The sequence below is a fragment of the Elephantulus edwardii genome, unplaced genomic scaffold (genome assembly GCF_000299155.1).
Source record: "Elephantulus edwardii isolate Elephantulus edwardi_28Jun2011 unplaced genomic scaffold, EleEdw1.0 scaffold00033, whole genome shotgun sequence".
In the NCBI taxonomy this organism is placed as follows: domain Eukaryota; kingdom Metazoa; phylum Chordata; class Mammalia; order Macroscelidea; family Macroscelididae; genus Elephantulus; species Elephantulus edwardii.
In genome coordinates, this window is record NW_006399783.1 from 19,099,674 (window position 1) to 19,121,628 (window position 21,955).

A 21,955-nucleotide genomic window follows, 5' to 3' on the forward strand; every position below is an offset into this window, starting at 1 on the left:
AGTTCTCTGTTGATGTGCTGTTCCAGTCGTTTTTGGATAATCTTCAGTAAAATCTTGCTTGCATGTGAAATCAGTGAGATTGTTCTGTAGGGGATATATAGCCTCTGAAAAACCCACTGGAAAGTCAGCTGTGAGTTGGTTCTGACTTGATGACAATGAGTTTTTTGAGTTTTCAACTAGAGAAATGCCAAGCAAGCTCTTCCATGCAATATGTTATCTTCTGGAGCCATCTAGCTCTCTTATCATTTCTTCCCTTAACTTTAGCTTCACTACATTCTACACCAGACTTCTTCTACTATGCCTTTAGTCTTATCTTTTTATTCCTATCTTCTTAATGACCTTTTACCTTTTTCTTCTATGATGTACTTGATGGAATCCCACAACTTGTCTAGGTCATTAAGTGCTCTGTGTGTCAAATCTACTCTTGACATGATCTCTAAATTCAACTGAGATGTACTCACGATCATAGGTTGAATTTTGTGGATTTGTTTTCATTTTCTTCACCTTCAACATGGATTTACATATGAGCACTTGATGGTCCATTACACAGTCAGCCTCTATCCTTGTTCTGACTGAAAATATTGAGCTTCTCCATCATCTTTCTCCACAGATATAGTCGGCTGGATTCCTGTGTGTTCCATCCAGTGAGGTCCACATGTGTAGTTGCTGTTTATGTTGCTGAAGAAAGGTATTTTCAATGAATAAGTCATTGAGCATAAAAAAAATCTGTCATGCATCCTCCAGCATCATTTCTACTACTAAGTTACTATTTTCCAGCAACTTAATCACAGAACCAAAAGACAATTGCATGAATAATTTCTTATACAATGATTCAAACAAGACTAGTTCCTAGAAGGTGAAGGTTGGCAATGTTCTAAATCTCTAATCTTCTGTAGCCCTTCATTATATCTGATGTTAATTATTCCTCCTCCCTTCAGACCTTCCACTCTGATCTATGCCTTTGGTTTCTGTGATTTGCTGGAAGGTTTCACAGAAACTAGGGTGAGGGGAGGAGGAAGAACCATAGGGTTCACAGTCATAGTTGTGGGTGGCGTAGGACGATGCATGTGGTCACAGAGGTTGGTGAACAGAGATTGGTCAGGAGCCTGCATCCTGAAGTTGTTGGTTGTCAAATGTCATTTATCAGCTGTCAGTTGTTGGTGCAGCTGTATCATGTTAGATGCAGTACCCAAGTTTTTAATTCCAATCTCCAATAATTATCAATACATCTTGAGTGCATACTTGATAAATTCGAGACTGCAGAAGATAATAGTCTTCAATTTCTTCATCTTATCCTTTTTTCCTTCAAATACTGAAAAAGGCCCTTGGGTTCTGTAGGGTTCACTGAACTGGCTGCCCTCTCCAAAGCAAATCTGATTCAAGAGGACAGTGTGTTTTCATGAACAAGTTAACCTTGAGTCTCAGCTTTCTCTGCAGAACCAGAGGAGCTGTTTGCATCTCTCCTATCCAGATGGACAGTTTCTTTCCTCTTATACCAGGACCCCAGCCACATCCCAGCAAACAAGGCATTTCCTACAGAGCTAAATTGAAACCTCTCATCTTTAGTCCACCCTTTTTCCTCTCCCTGATACTTACTCTACACCAGCCACATGGTTAAGAGGGAAGATAGTGAGGAATTTTGTCTTAACTCCAATACCTAATTCACATCTCTCAAGCCTCCATTCTCTCAACTCCACCTTCAAAATTTCATTTTCTTCCAACAATTATTGGGGAAAAAAGAGAAAACAAGATAAGTTCAAGTTCTTGCTTCTCAGTTCAAGGGGCTCCATACATTGGGGCACTCCCAGACAGGGGGATCTGCCTCTCCAGCCCACCCCTGAGCTACCACCTTAACCAGGACTGCAAAAGCAGGAAGGTGCAGAAGTCAATACAAGATGCCCAAAGGGAACAATTTCTTAAGATCTAACAGAAGCTCTAAGCAGCCCTGTAAGCTAGCTGGTGACAGACAAGTGAGGACTTCTCTGAGGCAGATTCTGTGGGATACAGATAGGACCAGCTGACAGCTGTTAGCCTTCATCTTGGCTTTGTGCATGTAGTACTTCTGCCCCTTCTGGAGCCTCTTTATGAGGAAGTCAGAGCCTCCAGGTTTTCATCATAGGCTTAGATATTTGGCCATTATTAGCTTTGCCTCCTCTGCTCTCTCAGGCAGAATTCCTTCCTTTTCCTGCATGTCCTTCTTCTTCTTGCTGGGCTTCTCCAAAGAATTTTCTCTTGTTTTTGGAACATGGTGGGAAAGGGACTGTGGAGTGAAAAGGTCCCAAGAAGTCCATGAGAGGAGGGAAGAGGAGGGACATGGGACACTACTGATGAGCTGCTACTACTTCAACTCCTGTCACTAGAGTTGCTCAGTCAAAATGACCCAGATTTTTCACCTTTGGCTGCAGTTGGGGTGCATAAATTTAAATAAGGGTCATAACAGATCCTCTTTGTATGTATATGTATGTTATGCTACACCGTGCAGCATTGAACTTCATGATAGTAGGATGACATTTTTCTTTATTTTTTCATTCCCAAAAATAATAGATCCGGCTCTCGGGTGGATGCTGCCGTGTCAGCACGCGGGAGCCCGGGTTCGAACTCGAAATAAACTTTGTTAATTCGGGGGGAAAAAAAATAATAGATCCTGTGACTCTCCTGTTAAAAATAGCCAGTACAGCTCCATTTCAGCTCACTAATACCTAGAGTATTGATCTTTTTTAAGTTCCATTTCCTTTTTCCTAAGCTTCCCATTTTCCTAGATTTGTATTTCATGTTCCAATTAGTGCATTATCTGTTCCTTCTCATTTGGAGTCATGTCATATCAGCAGATGAAGGCACAGAAAGCTTTACCCTGTCCATGTCATCAACGTCAACTCTCCTTGAGGCAGCAGCTCTTCCCTCATCATATTTTGCATGCCTTCGCCTGAGCAGCTCATGCTCCAGCAGTGTATCAGACAGTGCTGTGTTACTATCCACAAAGCTGTGTTGGTTTTTTAATTTAAAATAAAGTACATGGACTTCTAGGAGAACAAACAGGTTCCTAGAGGGTGAAACCAGGCTGCTCCATGGAGGCAAGAATTCTGAGGTTCTGTATGACATACTTTGTACATGTTGCAATGAGGGACCAGTCCTTGGAGAGGGTCATCATGCTTGGGAGGGTGGAGGGACAGTGCAGGAGAGGAAGACCCTTGATGAGATGGATTGATTCAGTGACTGGGGTAATGGGGATGGGTGTGTCAGAGACAATCAAATTGGCACAGCATAAAGCAGGGTTCAGAGCTGCTGTACGTAGTGTCGCTATGACTCTCAGGCAACTTGATAGCACATAACAACAACAATAACTGGTTTACTTACGTTTTTCACATACATTGCTTTTCACACCAGATCTTTCCCATTTCCTTTACCCACCCCTATCAAATTGTGCAGTCCTATGAGTAACCACACCCCACCCCCAGCCATCCTCACCCCTCTACTCCCACCCTCTCCCCCTTAGATCCTCATACATGTTCTACAATAATGGTCTCTTACTGTATTTGTCCTTATGGGACTGAGTTAGTTCACTTAGCATAATGCTCTCCAGTCCTTCCCAAATTTGGCAGTGATTTACAAAATCATTGCTCTTGTGTGCTGCGTAGTGTTCCATTATGTGAATGTACCACAATTTCTCAATCCATTTGATTGTATCCACAAAGTTTTTGCAGGCCAATTATTTGAGAATAGATAGCTAACCATTCTTCCTGTTTTTCTATAATCTGGAAGATCTCCTGAAATTTGTTCATCATGGGTGACCCTGCAGTATTTGGAATCTGGTGTGCAAAGCTTTTGTCATCACAGCAACACATAAGCAACCACAATATGGTAAACTGACAGACAAGTGGCTAAGAAGTCTGGAATCGGTGCTCCAGCTCCAACAGGAGGCTTCTCTCCCTGGGTCTCCTGGTTCTAGGAGTCTCCCAGTGTAGGGACCTCCCAAAGTATGCCTTCCACTCTTGGCTCTTTTTTTTTTCCTTTCTGGTGGTAATAGGTCCCTTAGGAAATGTTCATTATCTGCAGAAGTCTGTATCTTTGAAGTAATTTATTTTGGACTTCTTGTATCTTACTAGTTGTGGAGAGCTTCTTATGATTGAGGGACAGGGAGTGCTGCTCACTGAGAGAGATTAGGGAATAGGAAACACATTAAGGAATAGGAAAAGAAAATTACTTCAAAATCTCTGGTCAAGTCAGCTGCCACCAAGTTGATGCCAACTCATGGCTGTGTGTCAGAGAGATTGTGCTGAGGGCTTTTCATGACTGATCCTCCAGAGGTAGCCAGGGCTTTCTCAGGATGTCACTGGATGGACTCACATCCCCACCCAGTATTTTGGTTAGCAGCCAAACACATTAACCACTCACATGTTAACCGTTCATATCCAGGAACTCCAAGCTTTCAGGGTCTTTGAGCCATTACCCAGCTTGCCCTTTTTCAATCACCTCCCAGCCTGCCTACACTCTCCCAGGACCTTTCTTTCAAGTACAGCCAAGCCACACTTGCTGACTTGTGGCCTTCTCTTGGACTTAGTATTTATGCAAGCTAATACATACTGACCTTCCTCCAGAAAGAAAACTAACGTCTTATTCTTTCTCCCTACAGGGACAGAATCTGCCAGGGCGAGTCCTTTTTCTGCGTTACGTAGTACAGACGCTCGAAGATGACTTCCAGCAGGTCTTGAGGAGGCAACGGCAGCACCTTCAGCAGTCCATAGCAAGCACTGTGCTGTCCTGTGACAAGCAGCCTCATAATGTCAGGTAAGCAGCCACCTGAACCCTGGTGGGCAGCTCCTGAGTGGAAGCTGTGTGTCCAGTTTCTCTTCAGAAGGCAGAGAGTGTCAGATGGAGGAGATTTTCCAGTCTCTAGATTGTGTAACAAGTTAAAATTGTATATAGTCCCACCAAAAAACCCTACTTTTCTGCACCAACTATACTTTGGCACGGTCATTTCAGTAATCTTTCTTTCGAGACCACCAGCGTTCCTTTGGTTTATTTCTGGTGGAATACAACTTGGTGTATCAAAGTGGACAAGTTTAATTTATATAAAAGTTTCTACAGTTTTTATGAACCTAGCTTTCTTTTCACTCCTCAGAATTAATTCAAGGTAAATATGTTTTAGACTTTGACATCTCCCTCTTAGTTTCTGAATAGTGGTGTTACAATAGACTCACCAGATAAACAATAAAAAGTAATCATGCACTCTTTATAGACTTTGAATCAGAGCTTTCCGAAAACTTAAGACCAAAGAACTATTCTGTCCTTGTACCAAGGGAAAAAAAATGTAATTTTTAGGCTGGAGATCTCAGGCTGGAGTTTTCCACTTACAACCACACACCTTGCTGGTTTTAGAAATGGCTCTTGCTAGCATAATATAACACCACCCTTTCTTAATACTTTCTTTAGCTTTGAAATTCTTCACTTAAATTTGTATTTCCCTATGTTCATACAGTGGAAGGAGGAGTGGCATCCACTTCCGTAATAGCTTGCCTCCGGAAACCCTATGAACCTGGAGAGGATGAAAGGCACCCAAGCGTCGAGGACTCTCCTTCATAGGGTCGCTATGAGTCGCCTGCGACTCAACGGCACTTAACAACAGCAACAACATGTTCATAACATGCTTGAACATTCTTTCAGGGCCAATTTGAGTGGTGGTACAGTGAGTAAGTAGTGCTCACTTGCTAACTACAGGTCAGCCATTCGACCCTGGCAGCCACTGGGGGAGAACAATGGGGCAGATTTTTAGGAGTTGTAAATCACAGAGGAGATTGCCCATCTTTTTCCTGGGCAGTTGCTGGTGGATTCGAAGAAGCAAACATGTGCCCCCTTTGAGATGGCAGCACAACTCCCTGCAGACTATGCCACCAGAGCTCCCTTAGAAATACACAGTCACAAGTGCAACAGTGAATGAATGGAAACCCAAAGTCTCTGTAAATTTTCATCGAAATTAATAATAAATTTAAAAAAAGAAAAGAAATACACAGTCACTCCTACCATACCAAAAAGAAGTTCAGAAATAGTGTCTCTGGTAGTCAGAATAAATTACAGCTTCATTACATTGAAGACTGATGTGCAGAATAAGTGCTAGAGTAAACGTGCACTCCAGTCCCACCCATGAAGTTTGCCCCGGCTGGTTCTGCTACTAATGAGACAAGTCAAGGTTGTATCCTTACTCTATTCATTCAAGAACCTGAACTCTGTGAAGAATGTGGCATGAGAATTAAAGGAAGACTCATCAACAACTTACATTATACAGATTATACAACTTTGTTTGCAGAAAGTGAAGAAGACTTGAAACACTTGCTATAGAAAATCAAAAACTACAGCCTTCAATATGTATTATACTTCAACATCAAGAAAACAAAGGTGCTCTCCACTGGACCAGTAGACAACATTGTGATAGATGAAGAAAAGACTGAAGTTGTCCATTATGTTATCTTACGTAGATCCACAGTCAAGCATCCATGGCAACAGAAGTCAAGAAATCAAAAGATGTCAAAACAGCAATGAGATATCATCTCACTCACCCCAGCAACAATAAATAGTAAAGTTCAGCAGGACAGCAAGCAACAAATGCTGACAAGGTTGTGGAAATATTGAGACCCTTATTCACTGCTGGTGGGAATGTGAAGTGGTACAGCCACTATGGAAGGCAGTTTGGTGCTTTCTCAAGAAGTAGGAAATAGAAATACCATTTGTGACTTGGTGGCAGTCTGAGGAAGACAGAAGTGCAAGAGAAAAATCCACTGCCTTCAAAAGAAACAATTGAAAAAAAAGTTGTTATTGTTGTTAATTGCCGTCGAGTCGAGGTCAACTCATAGTGACTCTATGAACAAAAGACCTAATGCCTTTCCATAATACCATCATTTCTCTGAGTTCATAGAGTTTCCAGAGGCATGTGGTTTAGGAAGTGGGTGCCACTCCTGCTTCCAAACCTGTTTTACAATGGGAGCTCCACCAAGCACTGTCCACAATGGGAAACCATTCTGGTATTTGGCCCATGGCACAAGGTTCAGCACAGTAAATCCAGGTTACTTCACACAGCACATTGACAAAGAGTTGTGCGAAGTAGAAGAATATTCCTCCAGATATAACAGCACAAGTCTCATTTAGCAGTGGTTAAGTGTTGTCGAGTTGAATATGACTCAGAGTAAGCTTTGCACAAAATACCTGAGCTCTGTTCATTATTAACATAATTTCAGTACATTTATAAGAGAGTTTGTAGAGAAAAAAAATTTTTTTAAAAACCAACAATTGAACAGGAAAAGAAACAGATGAATAATAATGAGGTGGCACCCTCGATGTGCACGGTACCACAAGCACTGCCTTCTTATTCCCTTCTTCCAACTATTTAACTTTGTAAGATGCAAAGAGATTGGATCAAGTTTAAATGACTGCTGCCTCTTTCACATCCAAAAATATGGAACTACTGACAGCTGAAGGTGGTGCCTGCTGTTCCCGTTAGCCTGTATGGCTGGCAGGGAAGGAAAAGACCTTGCATACTGGTGAAGAAAGGAGCTGGATGGGATGACAGTGGAGAAAATATAGGGTAAAAAGCAAAGGTTGTCCAAGGTGTCCTGAGGGTATTAAATGCAGTTTAATCAGAGTGACATTTTTTGTTGTTGTTCACATGATTTCAATTCTTGGAATGTACAATTTTTTAAATATGCAAATAAAAATTTTTACATCCTGAAAAAAATACCATTGATTCAGCATTTCCACTAATGGGAATATACCCTAAAGAAGCCAGAGCCACAACTCAAACAGATGTATGCACAACTGTGTTTACTGCTTCATTATTCATGATAGCAAAGAGATGGATGCAGCCCAGATGCCCATCAATAAATTAATGGATAATAAACTGTGTTAGAGTCACACAATGGAATATTATGAAGCATTGAAAAATAGTGACCTCATGAAACACTATACGACATGGGTGAGCCTGGAAGACATTATGCCGAGTGTAATACCTCAGTCACAATAGGACAAATGCTGCATAACACCGCTGTTATAAAATATCACTGACATGGGGGATTGAGGGAAGAATAGGAATAGATAATAAACACTGCATTGAAACAGATGAGGGGAACAGATGTCTGAAAGTAATGTATGATTTGGCATTATATTTATGAAAACAATCTAGAAAAAGAGGTACACTGCAAAATGGACTAGAGGAGGAGGAAGGAAGTGGGAAGAAGGAAAATGTGTAGCAATGAGTGATGAAAATTCAACCTTTCTGTAAGCCTTCATTAAAATCACAATTAAAAAAAATTTTTTAAAGAAACCAAAAGATGCGTTGTTGTTGTTTGTTGTTATGTGCTGTCGAGTCACTTGTGACTCAAAGTGACCCTATGTACAACAGCTCTAAACTCTGCTCCGTCCTGTGCCAGGCGCACTGTCTCTAACACACCCATCCCGATTACCACAGTCACTGAATCAATCCACCTCATAGAGGGCCTTCCCCTCCTGCGCTGCCCCTCCACCCTTCCAAACATGATGTCCTTCTCCAAGGACTGGTCTCTCCTCACAACATGTCCAAAGTATGTTAGATGGAGCCTCAGAATCCTTGCCTCCAAGGAGCCACCCGGCTTAACCCTTTCCAGATGAATATGTTTGTTTTCCTAGCAGTCCATGGTATTTTCAATACTCTTCTCCAGCACCACAGCTCAAAGGCATCAATTCTCCTTCTATCCTCCTTGGTCATTGTCCAATTCTAATGCATTAACAGGTGATTGCGAAGACCATGGCCTGTATCAGACGCACCTTAGTCTCCAGAGAGACACCACTGCTCTTCAGTACTTTGGAGAGGTCCCTAACAGCAGACTTTCCCATGGCAATGTGCCTTTTAAATTCCTGGCTGCTGGTGCCAAGACTGTTGAGTATGGAGCCAAGCAAACTAAAGCTGTGTACAATCTCTATCTCTTCACCATCCATCCTGATGCTGCCAATTGGTCCAGTGGTGAGAATCTTTGTCTTCTTGACATTGAGCCTCAATCCATATTGTAGGCTGCAGTCCTTGACACTCTGCAGCAGGCGCTTCAGGTTCTCCTCAGTTTCAGCAAACAGGGTTGTGTCATCTACATAACGCAGATTGTGGATGAATCTTCCACCAATCTTGAGCCCACATTTCTCCTCATAGAGCCCAGCCTCCTGAATAATCTGTTCTGCATACAGGTTGAAAGGTATGGAGATAGGACACATCCCTGGCATACACCCTTCCCAATTTTGAATCAGGTAGTATTCCCTTGCTCTTTTCTGATGATTGCCCCCTGGTCCAAGTATAGGTTTCTCATTAGCATGATGAAGTGTTCTGGGATTCCCATTCTTCTTGGAGTCAGCCACAGTTTGTTATGATCCACTCAAACGCCTTTGCATAATCAATGAAACACAAATAGACATTCCTCTGGTATTCCCTGCTTTCAGCTAAGATCCATCTAACATCAGCTACAATATCCCTAGTACCACGACCCCTTCTAAACCCAGCCTGGACTTCTGGTAGTTCTCTGCTGATGTGCTGTTCCAGTTGTTTTTGGATAATCTTCAGTAGAATCTTGCTTGCATGTGAAATCAATGAGATCGTTCTATAGTTTCCACACTCTGTTGGGTCACCTTTCTTTCGAATGGGAACAAATATAGATCTCTTCCAGTCAGTTGGCCAAGTGGTTGTTCTCCAGATTTCTTGGCACAACTTGGTGAGCATGTCCAGGGCAAGCATCTGTTAGCTGAAATACATCAATTGGTATACCATCTATTCCTGGGGCCTTATTTTTTGCCATTTCCTTCAAAACAGCCTGAACTTCTTTCATCACCATAGGCTCTTGCTCATGTGTTGTTTCATGAAATTCTTCTTTGACTGCCAATTCCTTAGGAAAATCTTCTGTCAAAGACCTGTCCAAAGTGCTAAAGAGCAAGGATGTCAGTGTAAAGACTGTATTATGCCTTATCTAAGTCATGCTTTTTTCCAGTTACTTCCTATGCATGTGATAGTTATGTAATGAATAAAGATGACAGAAGAACTAATGCCTTTGAATTGTGATGTCACAGAAGAGGACTGAATATCCCACAGACTACCAAAAGAATAAATCTGTCTTGATGGATGTGCTGCAACCAGAGTACTCCTTAGAGGCAAGGATGGTGTTAACTTTTTCTCACATATTTTGGACATGTTGTTGTTAGGTGGTGCCAGTCCTTGGGACAAGACATCATTCTTGCAAAGGTGAAGGGTCAGAGAAAAAGAGGAAGACTCTCAACAAGATGATTTGACACTAGGTCTCTAATAATGGCCTCAAAGATATCAGAGACCCTGAGAATGGCACAAGATAGGGCAAGTATCAGACCTGTTGTTCATGGAGTTGCATAGAGAGGTAGGTGACTTGATGACACCTAACAACAATGATATTAAGAAGCTGCCAAATAATTAGAGAGATGTAAATCAAAACTAGCAGTGGCAAAGATTAATAGGACAGAAAGCAGTAAATGTTAGAGAGGATGTGGAGAAGTGGGATTATAAAATGGTACAACCACTCTAGAAGTCAGTTTTGCAACTTCACAAAAAGCTGAACACAGAAAGTCTTTATGACCTGGCTATGCCACTGCTAGGAATATACCCTAAGGAAAATAGAACCAAGACACAAATGGAGATTTGTACCCTGATATTCATAGCAGTGTTATTCACAATAGCAAGAATATGGAAAAGCAAAAATGTCCAACGAATGGACTGAGAAATTGTGGTACATTCACATGATGGAATACTATGCAGCACATAGGAGCAATGATTTTGAAAAATAGTACATAACATGGAAGAGGCTGGAGAGCAATATGCTGAGTGAACTCAATCTCATAAAGACAAATACTGCATAAGATCATTATTGTAAAAATAGAAGGATAACTGGTAAGATGTGTACAACACTCCAAAGGAGGAAAGGAGACAGGAGGGAGGCTGAGGCAGGGGAAGAGGGGGAAACCTCAAGGTCCCAGAGTTTCATGGGCAAAGCAAGGAAGTAAAGCAACAAGGAAAGACCCAGTGAGGACCTGAAAAATTTGGGTAATGGTGGGTGTGGATCAATGGAGATTAATTAAATCAAATACAACAATTTATGTTGTTGTTGTTGTTGTTGTTGTTAGGTACCCTCAAGTCATAGACGACTCATAACGACCCTATGAACGAAAGGCCTGAACACTGTTTGTACATAGAATTTCCGGAGGCAAGCCATTTCAGAAGTGGATGCCGCTCCTGCTTCCAGGCTTGTTTTAGTCAGGAAGCTCCAGCCAACACTGTCCACCGTGGTAACCATTACCACGTTTGGCACATCACTGTCACAGTGTTCAGCATCACAGCAACCACGAGTTACTTCTTTACAGCAACTCACAGACCAGTGCTATACCATCTAGAAGAATGTCTGACAGGAAAACAATCTGAACCCTGCCTGAGGGCCGCAGATTAAAGTCACCCACCTTCGGCTTGGTAGCATATCAATGTATGAGAATGATAATATGAAGCAATGTGAATTGAGGAAGGCATGAAGCACACTGTATAAATGTAATAGATTGTAATACTTAAGATTTTTGTATGCAAATTATCTTGTATGTAAATGTAATATATTGTAAGTCTAACATGTGATTTTTGCATGTAAACCAATAATTTTTTTTAATTACACAATGGGTTGAAAACAACTCCCCACAACAAAGAAGCTGCCAAGGACTTTGGTGGCCATACTCTCCAGCTTTCTACCCAAAGATGTTCCTGCTCCATAAGCCACACACACTCCTGCTCGACCTCAGTATTTCCTGTCCTCATCCTAGTCAATCATTTCAATAATTTCCTAATCCTTTCAGTCATTGTAACTCAAAGAGTACTCAATATTTTCATTAACCTTTAGCCTTATTACAATTAAGCAGGGAGTTTTCATTAGAAATGTTTAAATATTGCAAATTGGCTCCTCAGAGGTGATGTAAGGGTCCAGGAATTCAAGTGAAGGCTGCAATTCTGAGCACTCTGTAACACATCAGAAGGTTAAACCGTTTCTTACTTGTCCTTTTCTTTTTCTCCCCCATTGCAGAGATGTGATCAAGTGGCTGGTCAGAGCAGTAACCGAATATGGACTGACTCAGCCCACAAGTGGAAATCAAACCTCGTCAGACACAAGAATCTTGAAAACCAGCAGTAGCCATGCTCATGCCCAACCCAGCTTGACAAAGAACACCACGCAGCTGTAAGGAGCAGATGTTTGTCTTCCACAGGAGCTGTTGGGGGTTGAGGTTTTAGAGATAAGCACTACTTCTTCAGGACATTGTTTCTCCAGAATTAACAGGCTCTTCTATCTTAAATTGATCCTGATTAAAAGTTATTCTAGTTTGATTAAAGACTAAATTTCTTAGCTTTAAATGAAAAACAAAGTAGGTGCATTCCTTCCTAAATTAATAAGATTTCATAAAATTACTACACGTTTCACAAAATTACTATACATTTGAAAGCAAAAGCTAGAAGACCCTGCCCTCCCTTTTCTGGATTCCAAGAGACAATAGGCTGACAGTGCCTTAGTGCATAAGGTGCCCAATGACAACAGAGAATGCTGGGTAGTGGGTGTTCTACAGCCCCTAGTATTCGAGAATATAGGTCTGTCTCTTCCTGTCTAGGGAAGGATGACAGCAACTGAGCCTGTAAGTACTAAATACCTTACAGCAGCAGTGGCTCAGACCACCCTTAGGTCAGGCTGCACAGCAGAGAGTCACGCCATTTAGGAGCCAAGAATGTTCAGAGTTTAAGCTCTTGGGCTACCATTGCACAAGTACCCTACTATCTCCTGTCACTCAAAGTGTTGAAATATGATATATGAAAATATTGTTTCAAACATAACATTTGTGCTTAAAAAGATACTACATTATAATGTAGTTGAACCAACCTGATTTTCATATAACGCTTATGCCCTTAAGAAACTGCAGATTTCCTGAAAATGGGATCTCTTCTTCACATGAAGTATTTGTTAGAAAAGGTTGCCACCAATAAGTCAGCAGCTGTTTTAAAGAATAGACGAGAAGGTTTAGGGCAGGGAGGTAAATGGAAGTAAAACCGCTACAACAGAAACCAGAATGTCCACACTGTGCAAAGACTGTAACTGATGCCACCAATCAGTATGGCTAGAAATGGTGGAATAGAAATAGGGTTTGCTGTGAATATTTTTACCAAAAATTAATTAAGAAAAATAAATTCGTTTAAAATTAAAAAAATTTGTTCTTGAAAACAATGTATTTGAATTTTGTAAATAAACTAGTAGAAAAAGAAAAAATAAAAGACTGACATTCCTGATGAAAAATGGGATCTCTCAGACTCACTGGCCACCACAGCCTGGCTCTCCCCCAGAGTTAGGTTCTGATGGGCAAAGGTCAGGCTCCCTCATGCAAGTTCTGAAGAAAATTCTGTGATGGAACCAATAACAAGCCCAAACTCTATCAAATATGTATTTCCCTTGACTCAAATTCTTTTTATTCACTCTGGCCCTCAGTTTCTTCACATAGACATTAGGAAATTTGCAGATTAGATAATGTTTAAAGTTCTCTCAATCCTTAGTACTGTGATTCTGTTTGGATTTACAAGTGAGCAGTACATGCAGTATAGTCTGGCAGAAGGGCTTCCGGTAGGTGAAAGTGATAAATAAAAGTGTTCTTTTGACTTCAGTACTTCTCCCTGGCCTGTAGTGCCTGACTTAGCAAGACCTCCTTCATAGCCTCTGTCCTCAACGAGGACCCGTAGGCACCTTCTCCAGCCCCCAGGTGGCTGACCACCAGCCCGTGTTGCTCACCTGTGTCTGTGTTCTGTGCTCAGGATTGTCTGCCAGCTGCAGAGGATGCTGTCCATAGCCGTGGAGGTGGACAGAACCCCCACCTGCAGCTCCAATAAGATTGCGGAGATGATGTTTGGGTTTGTGCTGGACATTCCTGAGAGGAGTCAGAGGTGAGCCTTGGATTTTGTTTGCTTTCATTTTCACTGAAGTCGTTTTTCTTAAGATAACTTCCCTATCTACTCTGCCTGCTGACTAACAAAATTTCAAAGAGAAAATTCCAAATAGTAGTTAAACTGGGAAGAAATGGGCAAAGAGATTATTTTCAATTATTTAATGTTTTGACAGAAAGTTCTTAAGTAATTGTTATCATTTGCAACTCAGATACGATTTTTTGGGAAGAAGCAAGATATTCTCATTTTTCTACCATTTGGCTAACAGACTTCATTATCCTTCATGATACAGCTTTCAAGCACTGCTAAAATACGATGGATTGCTTTATTATGGCCTTTCTAGCCACGATGTTCTGTTCCACAGTCAGCACCTGGCCTGGTTTTGACTGCTAATACTGAGCTCCTCCAACAATTCCTTCCACAAATGTAGTCAGTCTGATTCTTATGCAGTCTATCTGGTGAGGTCTATAAGTAAAAGTGCCATTTGTGTTTTTTCAGAAAGGTATTTTTTTTTATTTTGTATTTTATACTAGTTGACTTAAAAAGTTTCAAAAAGATATTTTAATATATCATTGAACATAAAAAATTCAGTCATTCTATTTCCAGCCTCATCTGTTCCCAAGTCCATACTTTCCAACTACCATTCCTTCTTCACTGTTTGAAATTTTTGCATTCCAGTCTCCAGTCGTTAACACATTTTTTTTTTCATTAACACATCTTGATTGCATGTCTGGTCAATTTCAGGCTGCAAAATTTTGTAATAATCTTCACTTTCCTAATCTTTAGCTTTTCCTGTATATTCTTGAATAATAGTCATATTAACAGGTCTTTCTTGTATGCACATGGATAATATCCTATTAATCATAACCTTGTACTTTAGAAGTTGAAATTGTCTTTTTAACTATGAATTCAACACCATTTTTTTCTGTTTTTCATTCCCAACATGGTATACCATGTGATTGTCTGATTCAGAGTAGCCAAAGCCAAGTCCATCTCATCTCACTAATGCCTAGAATGACAATGTTAATGTGTTCTGTTTCATTTTTCACAAGTTCTCATTTTCCAACATTCATACATTCCATGTTCCAGCTGCTAAAGGATGTTTGTAGTTGTTTCTCCTCATTTTGTTTGACTTCCAATCTGGCCGCTACGTCTAATTCTGTATCATTAACCACATTCCTCTCTAGGAATTCTGTATAGGGTTTTTTGTTTTGTTTTGTTTTGTTTTGTTTTTATTGTATTATTTTTGTGTGAGTGTACCATCAAATCAGATCTGACTGGTACAGGAGGAGATTGTCCCTCCTTCCCTGGCAGAGCTATATAGGGTTTTTAGAGGACTATTGTTTCAGAAGTGGATGGCTTCAGTCTTTTATTTTCTACAGCAAGTGTTTCAAATCCTACTTGCTCTCAGCAAGTAAGGTTGTGTCATCTGTATTATTGCTGATGAATCTTTCTTGATGCCACATTCTTCTTCATAGAGTCCAGCTTCTGAAATAATTTGCTCAGTGTATAAATTGAGTAGATAGAGAGAAAGAATACTATCCTAATAACACACCTGTTTCTCAAAGAATGTGGAAAAACCTTGTCTCACATACTTTGGGTATATCAGGAGGTGTTGTTGTTGTTAGGTGCTGTCAAGTTGCCTGCAATTCATAGCAACTCTGTGTACAATAGTTCTGAAGCTACTCTTACCTAAGCCAGTCTCACTGACTCCAACACAACTATCCCAACTGCCCTAGCATTGAGCCCAGCCTCCCAGATAATCTGTTCTGCATATAAATTGAAAAGATGGGGATCTAGGACACATCCGTGGCATACACCCCTCCCAATTTTGAACCATGTAGTGTTTCTTTGCTCTGTTCTGACAGCTGCCTCCTGGTCCAAATACAGGTTTCGCATTAGCACAATCAAGTAAGTGTTCTGGGATTCTCATTCTTCTCAAAGCCAGCCCAGTTTTGTTGTGATCCACACAGTCAAATGCCTTTGCATGATCAATGAAGCATAGATAGACATTCCTCTAGTATTCCCTGCTTTCATCCAAGCTCCATCTAACATTAGCTACAATATCCCTAGTACCATGACCCCTTCTTAAGCCAGCCTGTACTTCTGGCAGTTCTCTGTTGATGTGCTGCTCCAGTTGTTTTTGAATAATCTTCAGCAGAATCTTGCTTGCATGTGATATTAACGATACTGTTCAGTAATTTCCCCACTCTGTCAGATCACCTTTCTTTGGAATGGGAACAAATCTAGATCTCTTTCAGTCGGCAAAGTGGTTGTCCTCCAGATTTCTTTGCAAAACTTGGTGAGCACATCTAGGGCAGCATCTATTAGTTGAAATACATCAATTGGTATATCATAAATTCCTAGGGCCTTATTTTTTGCCTATTGTTTTAAAGCAGTTTGCTCTTGCTTATAAGTTGTTTCATGAAATTCTTCTGAGTCTGCCAGTTTCTTTTGGTATAATGACTCTGTATACTCTTTCCATCTTCTTTTAATACTTCCAGGATCATTTCATATTCCACCCAAAATCCTTAGGTATTGCAACTCAAGGCTTGAATTTCATTCCTTGAGTGTAAGAAATGCTGAGAGAGTTTGGCCCTTTTGGTTTTCTAACTCCAGGTCTTTGCACATTTCCTTATAATATTTTACTTTGTCTTCCCACGCTACCTTTTGAAATCTTATGTTCAGCACCTTAAGGTCTTGATTTCTTCCCTCTGCTTTGGTTTCTCGGTGCTCTAGTGCAATATTCAGTGTCTCTTCTGACATCCATTTTGGTCTTTTCTTCCTCCTCTGTCTGAAAATGGATATCAGGAAAAACAATGAACAGGGTTAACCTTGGATAATATTATACTGAGTGAAATAGCTCATCACGAAAGGACAAATACTGTTTAACACCACTGTTATAACACAGAACTGACATGGGGGTGGGGGTTGAGGGTAACCTACGAAAAGAGTAGATGGATAATGAACACTGCATTGGAACAGACGAAGGAAAGAACTAGGAATATATGATTAGGCATCATATGTATGACAACAGATCCAACTTTTCTGTAATCTTTTGTTAAAATCACAATAAAATATACTAATAATTTTGAAAGTTCTTTGTTTTGTTTTGCTGTTTTCTTACTCATTCACTGTTGCACATTCTCCCCCCCTCTCTCCTCTCCTCCAGTCCACCTTACCATGCACCACTTGTTCCAGATTGTTGTCATACCAGCATATTATCCTTCCTTTCACCCACCTTAATATGTGCCTTTTATCTGTTTACTAAATTTTACACCTCTTCCCTCCCTTTCCACTCCTAGTAACCATCCAAAAATGATTCTGTATGTAAACTTTTCTTTAGCTTTTTATAACAGATCTTATACGATATTTGTCCTTTTATGAGTGAGTAACTTCACTTGGAGTAATGTCCTTCAGAGCCATCACTGTTATCCCGTGTTCTGTGGATTCTTAATGTTTTTTCTGTGTTGCATTGTGCAAATGTAGTTCCATATAAATGTAGAACTATAGTTCTCTATTCATTGTTGTACAGTTGGATTGTTTTCATTTCTTTGCAACATTGCAGTAAATAATACTGCAGTGAACATAGGCACACATACCTCTTTTTGTGCCACAGCTCTTATTTCTTTGGGATATCAACAACAACAGAAAACCTAGTAGTGAAATTGCTGGACCAAATCATATTTCTATTGCTAGCTCTCTAGGGAAACATCAAATTTCTTTCCATAGTAGTTGCACCATTTTATATTTCCACCAGCAGTGAATGCGAATTACAATGACCTTCCTCACTCCCCATCATTTGTTGTTTGCTGTGTTATTGAATGGTGCTGTTGCTGGAGTGAGATGGTATCTCATTGTTGGTTTGCTTTGCGTCAGCGTGATGGATTGACTGTATCAGTGGGCCCAAGCATTATCAGAGATTGTGAGAATGGCTCAGGGTATGAAGAGGTTCAGATCTGTTGTTTTGTCAGGTTGCTATGAGTAGGTCTAGTGGACAGCACCTAACAACAACAACACAATAGCTAATGATCTTGAGCACTGTTGGTTTGTTGTGTATATATTGGTCATCAGAATGTCTTCTTTGGTAATACCAGCTACGCTCTTAAGGCTGGAACTGGGAGCTGGCCTTGTTCTTTACTTTGTCTTTTTAAAATCTAAATTTGAATTGTTATGAACATTGTGCTTGCAGTTCCTGCTGTGCCCAATATATTGAATTACATTTTTGTCCTGTGTAGAGGTTTTGAGTTTGCCATTTGGGAATTTTAAAAGCAGAATAAGTACAAATCTGGGAATAAAAAATTGGAAGTAAAAATGCAGTTTGAAATAGGTTATTGTGTAAAAAACTTGTCTCTTCATAGGCCAAATGCAGAGTAGAAATTAGACTGTAAAAGTACCTAAGGACTGTCTTGCAAAGTAATAATTTGAAGTTCCTTGCATTAAGAAAGAAAATCTTTCTGAGAAAATGTCCCAGAGGATTAAAAAGTACATTAAAGAGAGAAAATGGACGTTGAAAAGTTTTTAATTGTAAGAAACAAAAGTGAAATAAATATTCATTCTGGTTTTTAACTTTGTTTTAATACAAATAAGTGCCCAAGGGAAGAGTAAAGATAACAGGGAAAATTAAAATAGAGAAAAAAGAAAACACCAGGTAGAAAAATATACAAGGCAGAGGCACTCAGGGAGTCTCCTAGGCTCCTCTTAGCAAAGAGGATGTTGCAAAATTGGACAGGGGCTGGATGTTCCCAGTAAGAGCCCTTGGGTCCAGGGCCAGCGTTGTTACAGGGCCAGCGTTGTTACTTGTTCACTAGGCAGGTCATGCTGTTCCCTCCTGCTCCTTGTCCTTTATGGGTCTCTGAGTTTGCCATCTGTGGATTACAAAACCAGGATATGGGCAAGTCCTGGAGTAACAATTGGATGCAGTTGTTTGAATAGAAAAACTGCCTTGTGAGCCAAATAAAAGGCCAAATGCTGAGCAGAAGTTCTGTTTGAGAAGAATCTGAGGACAGTCATGACTGTTCCCAGGATTGCTGTGACCAGCAGAGCTGGCAAGTACGACCAAACAAAAACCATCAGGTGTCCCGAGGCACCCCCGTGCAGATGAGACAGCTCATTTTCTGGAAGCTGACATTGCTTTATAACAATGAGCTTTACTCATCATCCTAATGCACAGCTCCGGTTTTGCCACTCCCCTGCTCAGAAGTCTCGGGGGGTGGGGGTGCTCCAACCCACCGTGGCTCTGGTCAAGCGCATACCTGGAGGAGTAACAAAGTCAAGTCCAAGAGAACTCCTGAGTGCCACAATGAGCTTTAAGAAATCACAACGTCACAACTGTGTACTTTTTACATCTTTTTGCCCATGTTTGTGCCCCCAGTTGAAATACCACCTGCCTTGAGCCATCTTTGCACCTCCTAGACCACTGTCACCCACACTTCCTCTTCCATAAGAAAGGCTCTTCCTAGCCCTGGCCTGATGAACCTTCCCTGCTTTATATCTCTAGTGGGCTTGCCTGGCACTTAAATTCCACTCACATATCTGTTGCTCCTATTCAATTGCTATCTTTTGGAGAGTAGTTGTTGTTTGGTGCCACAGTCAACTACAACTCACAGTGACCCTGTGAATAACAGATCTGAACCTAGCTCTGTTCTGCGCCATCCTCATGATCTCCAGTATTCGCGAGCCCATTGTCACTGTCAGGCCATCTCGACCAGGATCTTCCTCTTTCTCTGACCCTCCACCTATTACAATACTTTTTTCTTTTTTTTTTTTTTATTTATTGTTCTTTTGGCAGTTCATGGGATATTTAGTACTCTTCTCCAACATCACACTTCAAAGGCATCTATTATTTTTCTTCTGTCATCCTTGTACTTGGTTCCATTTTCAGAAGCACAGAAAGGAATGGATAAGTCCAAGGCTTCAATCAGGACCACCTTAGTCTTAAACTGACAACTACGGTCTGTAGCCCTTTAGAGAAGTTCTTCCAGCAGACTTTCCCAGTGCAATAGTCTTGTTATCTTCACTGCTGGTACCAAGGTTGTTGATTGTGGATCCAAGCAAGAGGAAACTGTTAACAATTTCAATCTTTTCTCCATTTATTCTGAAGTTGTTTACTGGTCCAGTGGTAAGGATTTCTATTTTCTTGAGGTTGACATGTAATCCATATTGAAGGCTGCAGTCTTTGATTGTCTTTTGCAAATGTTTTAAGTCCTCCTCACATTAAAGTGAGCCAAGTTGTATCATCTGTATAATTCAGGGTACTGATAAGTCTGCCTCCAATCCTGACCCTATATTCTTCATAAAGTCTGGCTTCTCGAAGTATTTGTTTAGCATCCAAATGGAATACATATGGAGAAAGGACACATTCCTGATGCCCATCTTTTTTGTTTTTAAATCATACACTGCTTCCTTGTTCGGGTAACAGATTCTTGGTCCAGGTATATGTTTCACAAAAGCACCATCAAGTGTTCTGGGATTCCCATTCTTCTCAATATTAGCCACAATTTGCTATAATCCACACAATCAAATTCTTTTTTCACAGTCAATAAAGCATAGACATCTTTCTAGTATTCTCTGTGTTCAGCCACGATCTAGCAAGATATCCCTGGTGCCACAGGCTCTTCTAAATCGAGCTTGAATGTCTTCATTTCTATGCCAATGTTCTAGTAGTTTTTTAAATCTTCGGCAATATTTTGTTTACATGTGATGTTAATGATGTTGTTCAGTAATCACCATATTGTAATGTTTCCATTACAAAACCAAGAAGATGAGGAGTGTGCACTTGCTTTCTTTGACTGTGATTCTTGGATGGAATCTGAGCCCATTTTCAGTAATGGCAACTGGCACCAGCCAATCTGGTTTTTTAACATCTAAATGGTGCTCTGGGATTATGGACCTTTAGAGTTCTGTCCAAGGTGACTATGTCACTGAAGCACCATCTGAAGGGCTGATGAGTCTCCCTTCCTCTGCAGCCAACGTGGCAGTTCTTCGAGGCGTCGGACACAATGACTGAGCCCTGTGACTGGAATGTGGAGGACCAGCACGCTTGGTTCCATCACAGAGCCTACAACAGAGAGTTTTTGGCCTTGCTATCTGTGTCTTGTATGTGGTGGCATCTACCACCTGGTCCCTCTCCAGGCAGTGGTAGGGAGTACATGCTTCACCTGAGGGTAGGGTCCTCGGCTTCCCTGGCAGGAACACCATGAGTATCGGGCACAGGCAGGGAATAGGCAGTCCTGGGGAAGAACAGCACTTGGCACTGGTTTTTCTGATTTTAGCTCTGAACTGGGTGAGCGGGCTCCAGCAGATGAGCGCGTCGGTGTCCTACAATACTTTTTTCAATGTCTGGCCCCTCCTGAAAATATATCCAAAGTGTATGATATTTAGTTTCACCATCTTTGCTTCTAGGTACCATGCAGGTTACACTCACAAACAGACTTACTGGTTTTTTTTGGCAGTCCATGGGATCGTTCTGTACTCATCTTCAACACTGCAATTCAAAGACATCAATTCTTCTGTCATCCTTTTTCCTTGTCCAACTTTTAGGTGTATATTAAACAACTGAAAACACTAGAGCTTTGGACAGGAATACCTTAGTCTTTGAGCTGACATCCTTGCTCTTTAGCATGGGGAGTGGTGTCTGACAGATTTTCCAATGCACCATGTCTTTGTTTACTTTTTTTTTACTACTCATGTTGATTGTAATTCTAAGTAAAACGAAATCATCGTCATCTTCAGTGTTTTCTCCATCTATCATGATGTTATCTTTTGATCCAGTGGAGAGGAATTTTATTTTTCCTTGATGCTCAGATGTAACTCTTAGTGAAGGCTGTAGTCTTTGATAGTCTGCAGTAAGTCCTTCAAGTGTTCTTCACTTTCTGCAAGCAAGGTTGTGTCATCTGTATAACTCAAGTTGTTGATGGTTTTCCTCCAATCCTGATGCCATGAAGTCTGGCTTTTCATGTTATTTGCTAAGCATACATA

The 21,955-nt window shown here is 40.8% G+C and overlaps 1 protein-coding gene across 1 annotated transcript in view; it reads left to right on the forward strand.

Annotated features, from left to right (window-relative positions):
- Positions 1–21,955, forward strand: part of SIMC1 (SUMO-interacting motifs containing 1) — an 85,034-nt gene that overhangs the window by 43,828 nt on the left and 19,251 nt on the right. The window contains exons 7-9 of the mRNA XM_006884431.1: positions 4,631–4,785; positions 12,084–12,236; positions 13,847–13,975. Of these exons, the coding sequence (XP_006884493.1) occupies positions 4,631–4,785; positions 12,084–12,236; positions 13,847–13,975 (437 nt within the window). The remainder of the gene's footprint in view (positions 1–4,630; positions 4,786–12,083; positions 12,237–13,846; positions 13,976–21,955) is intronic.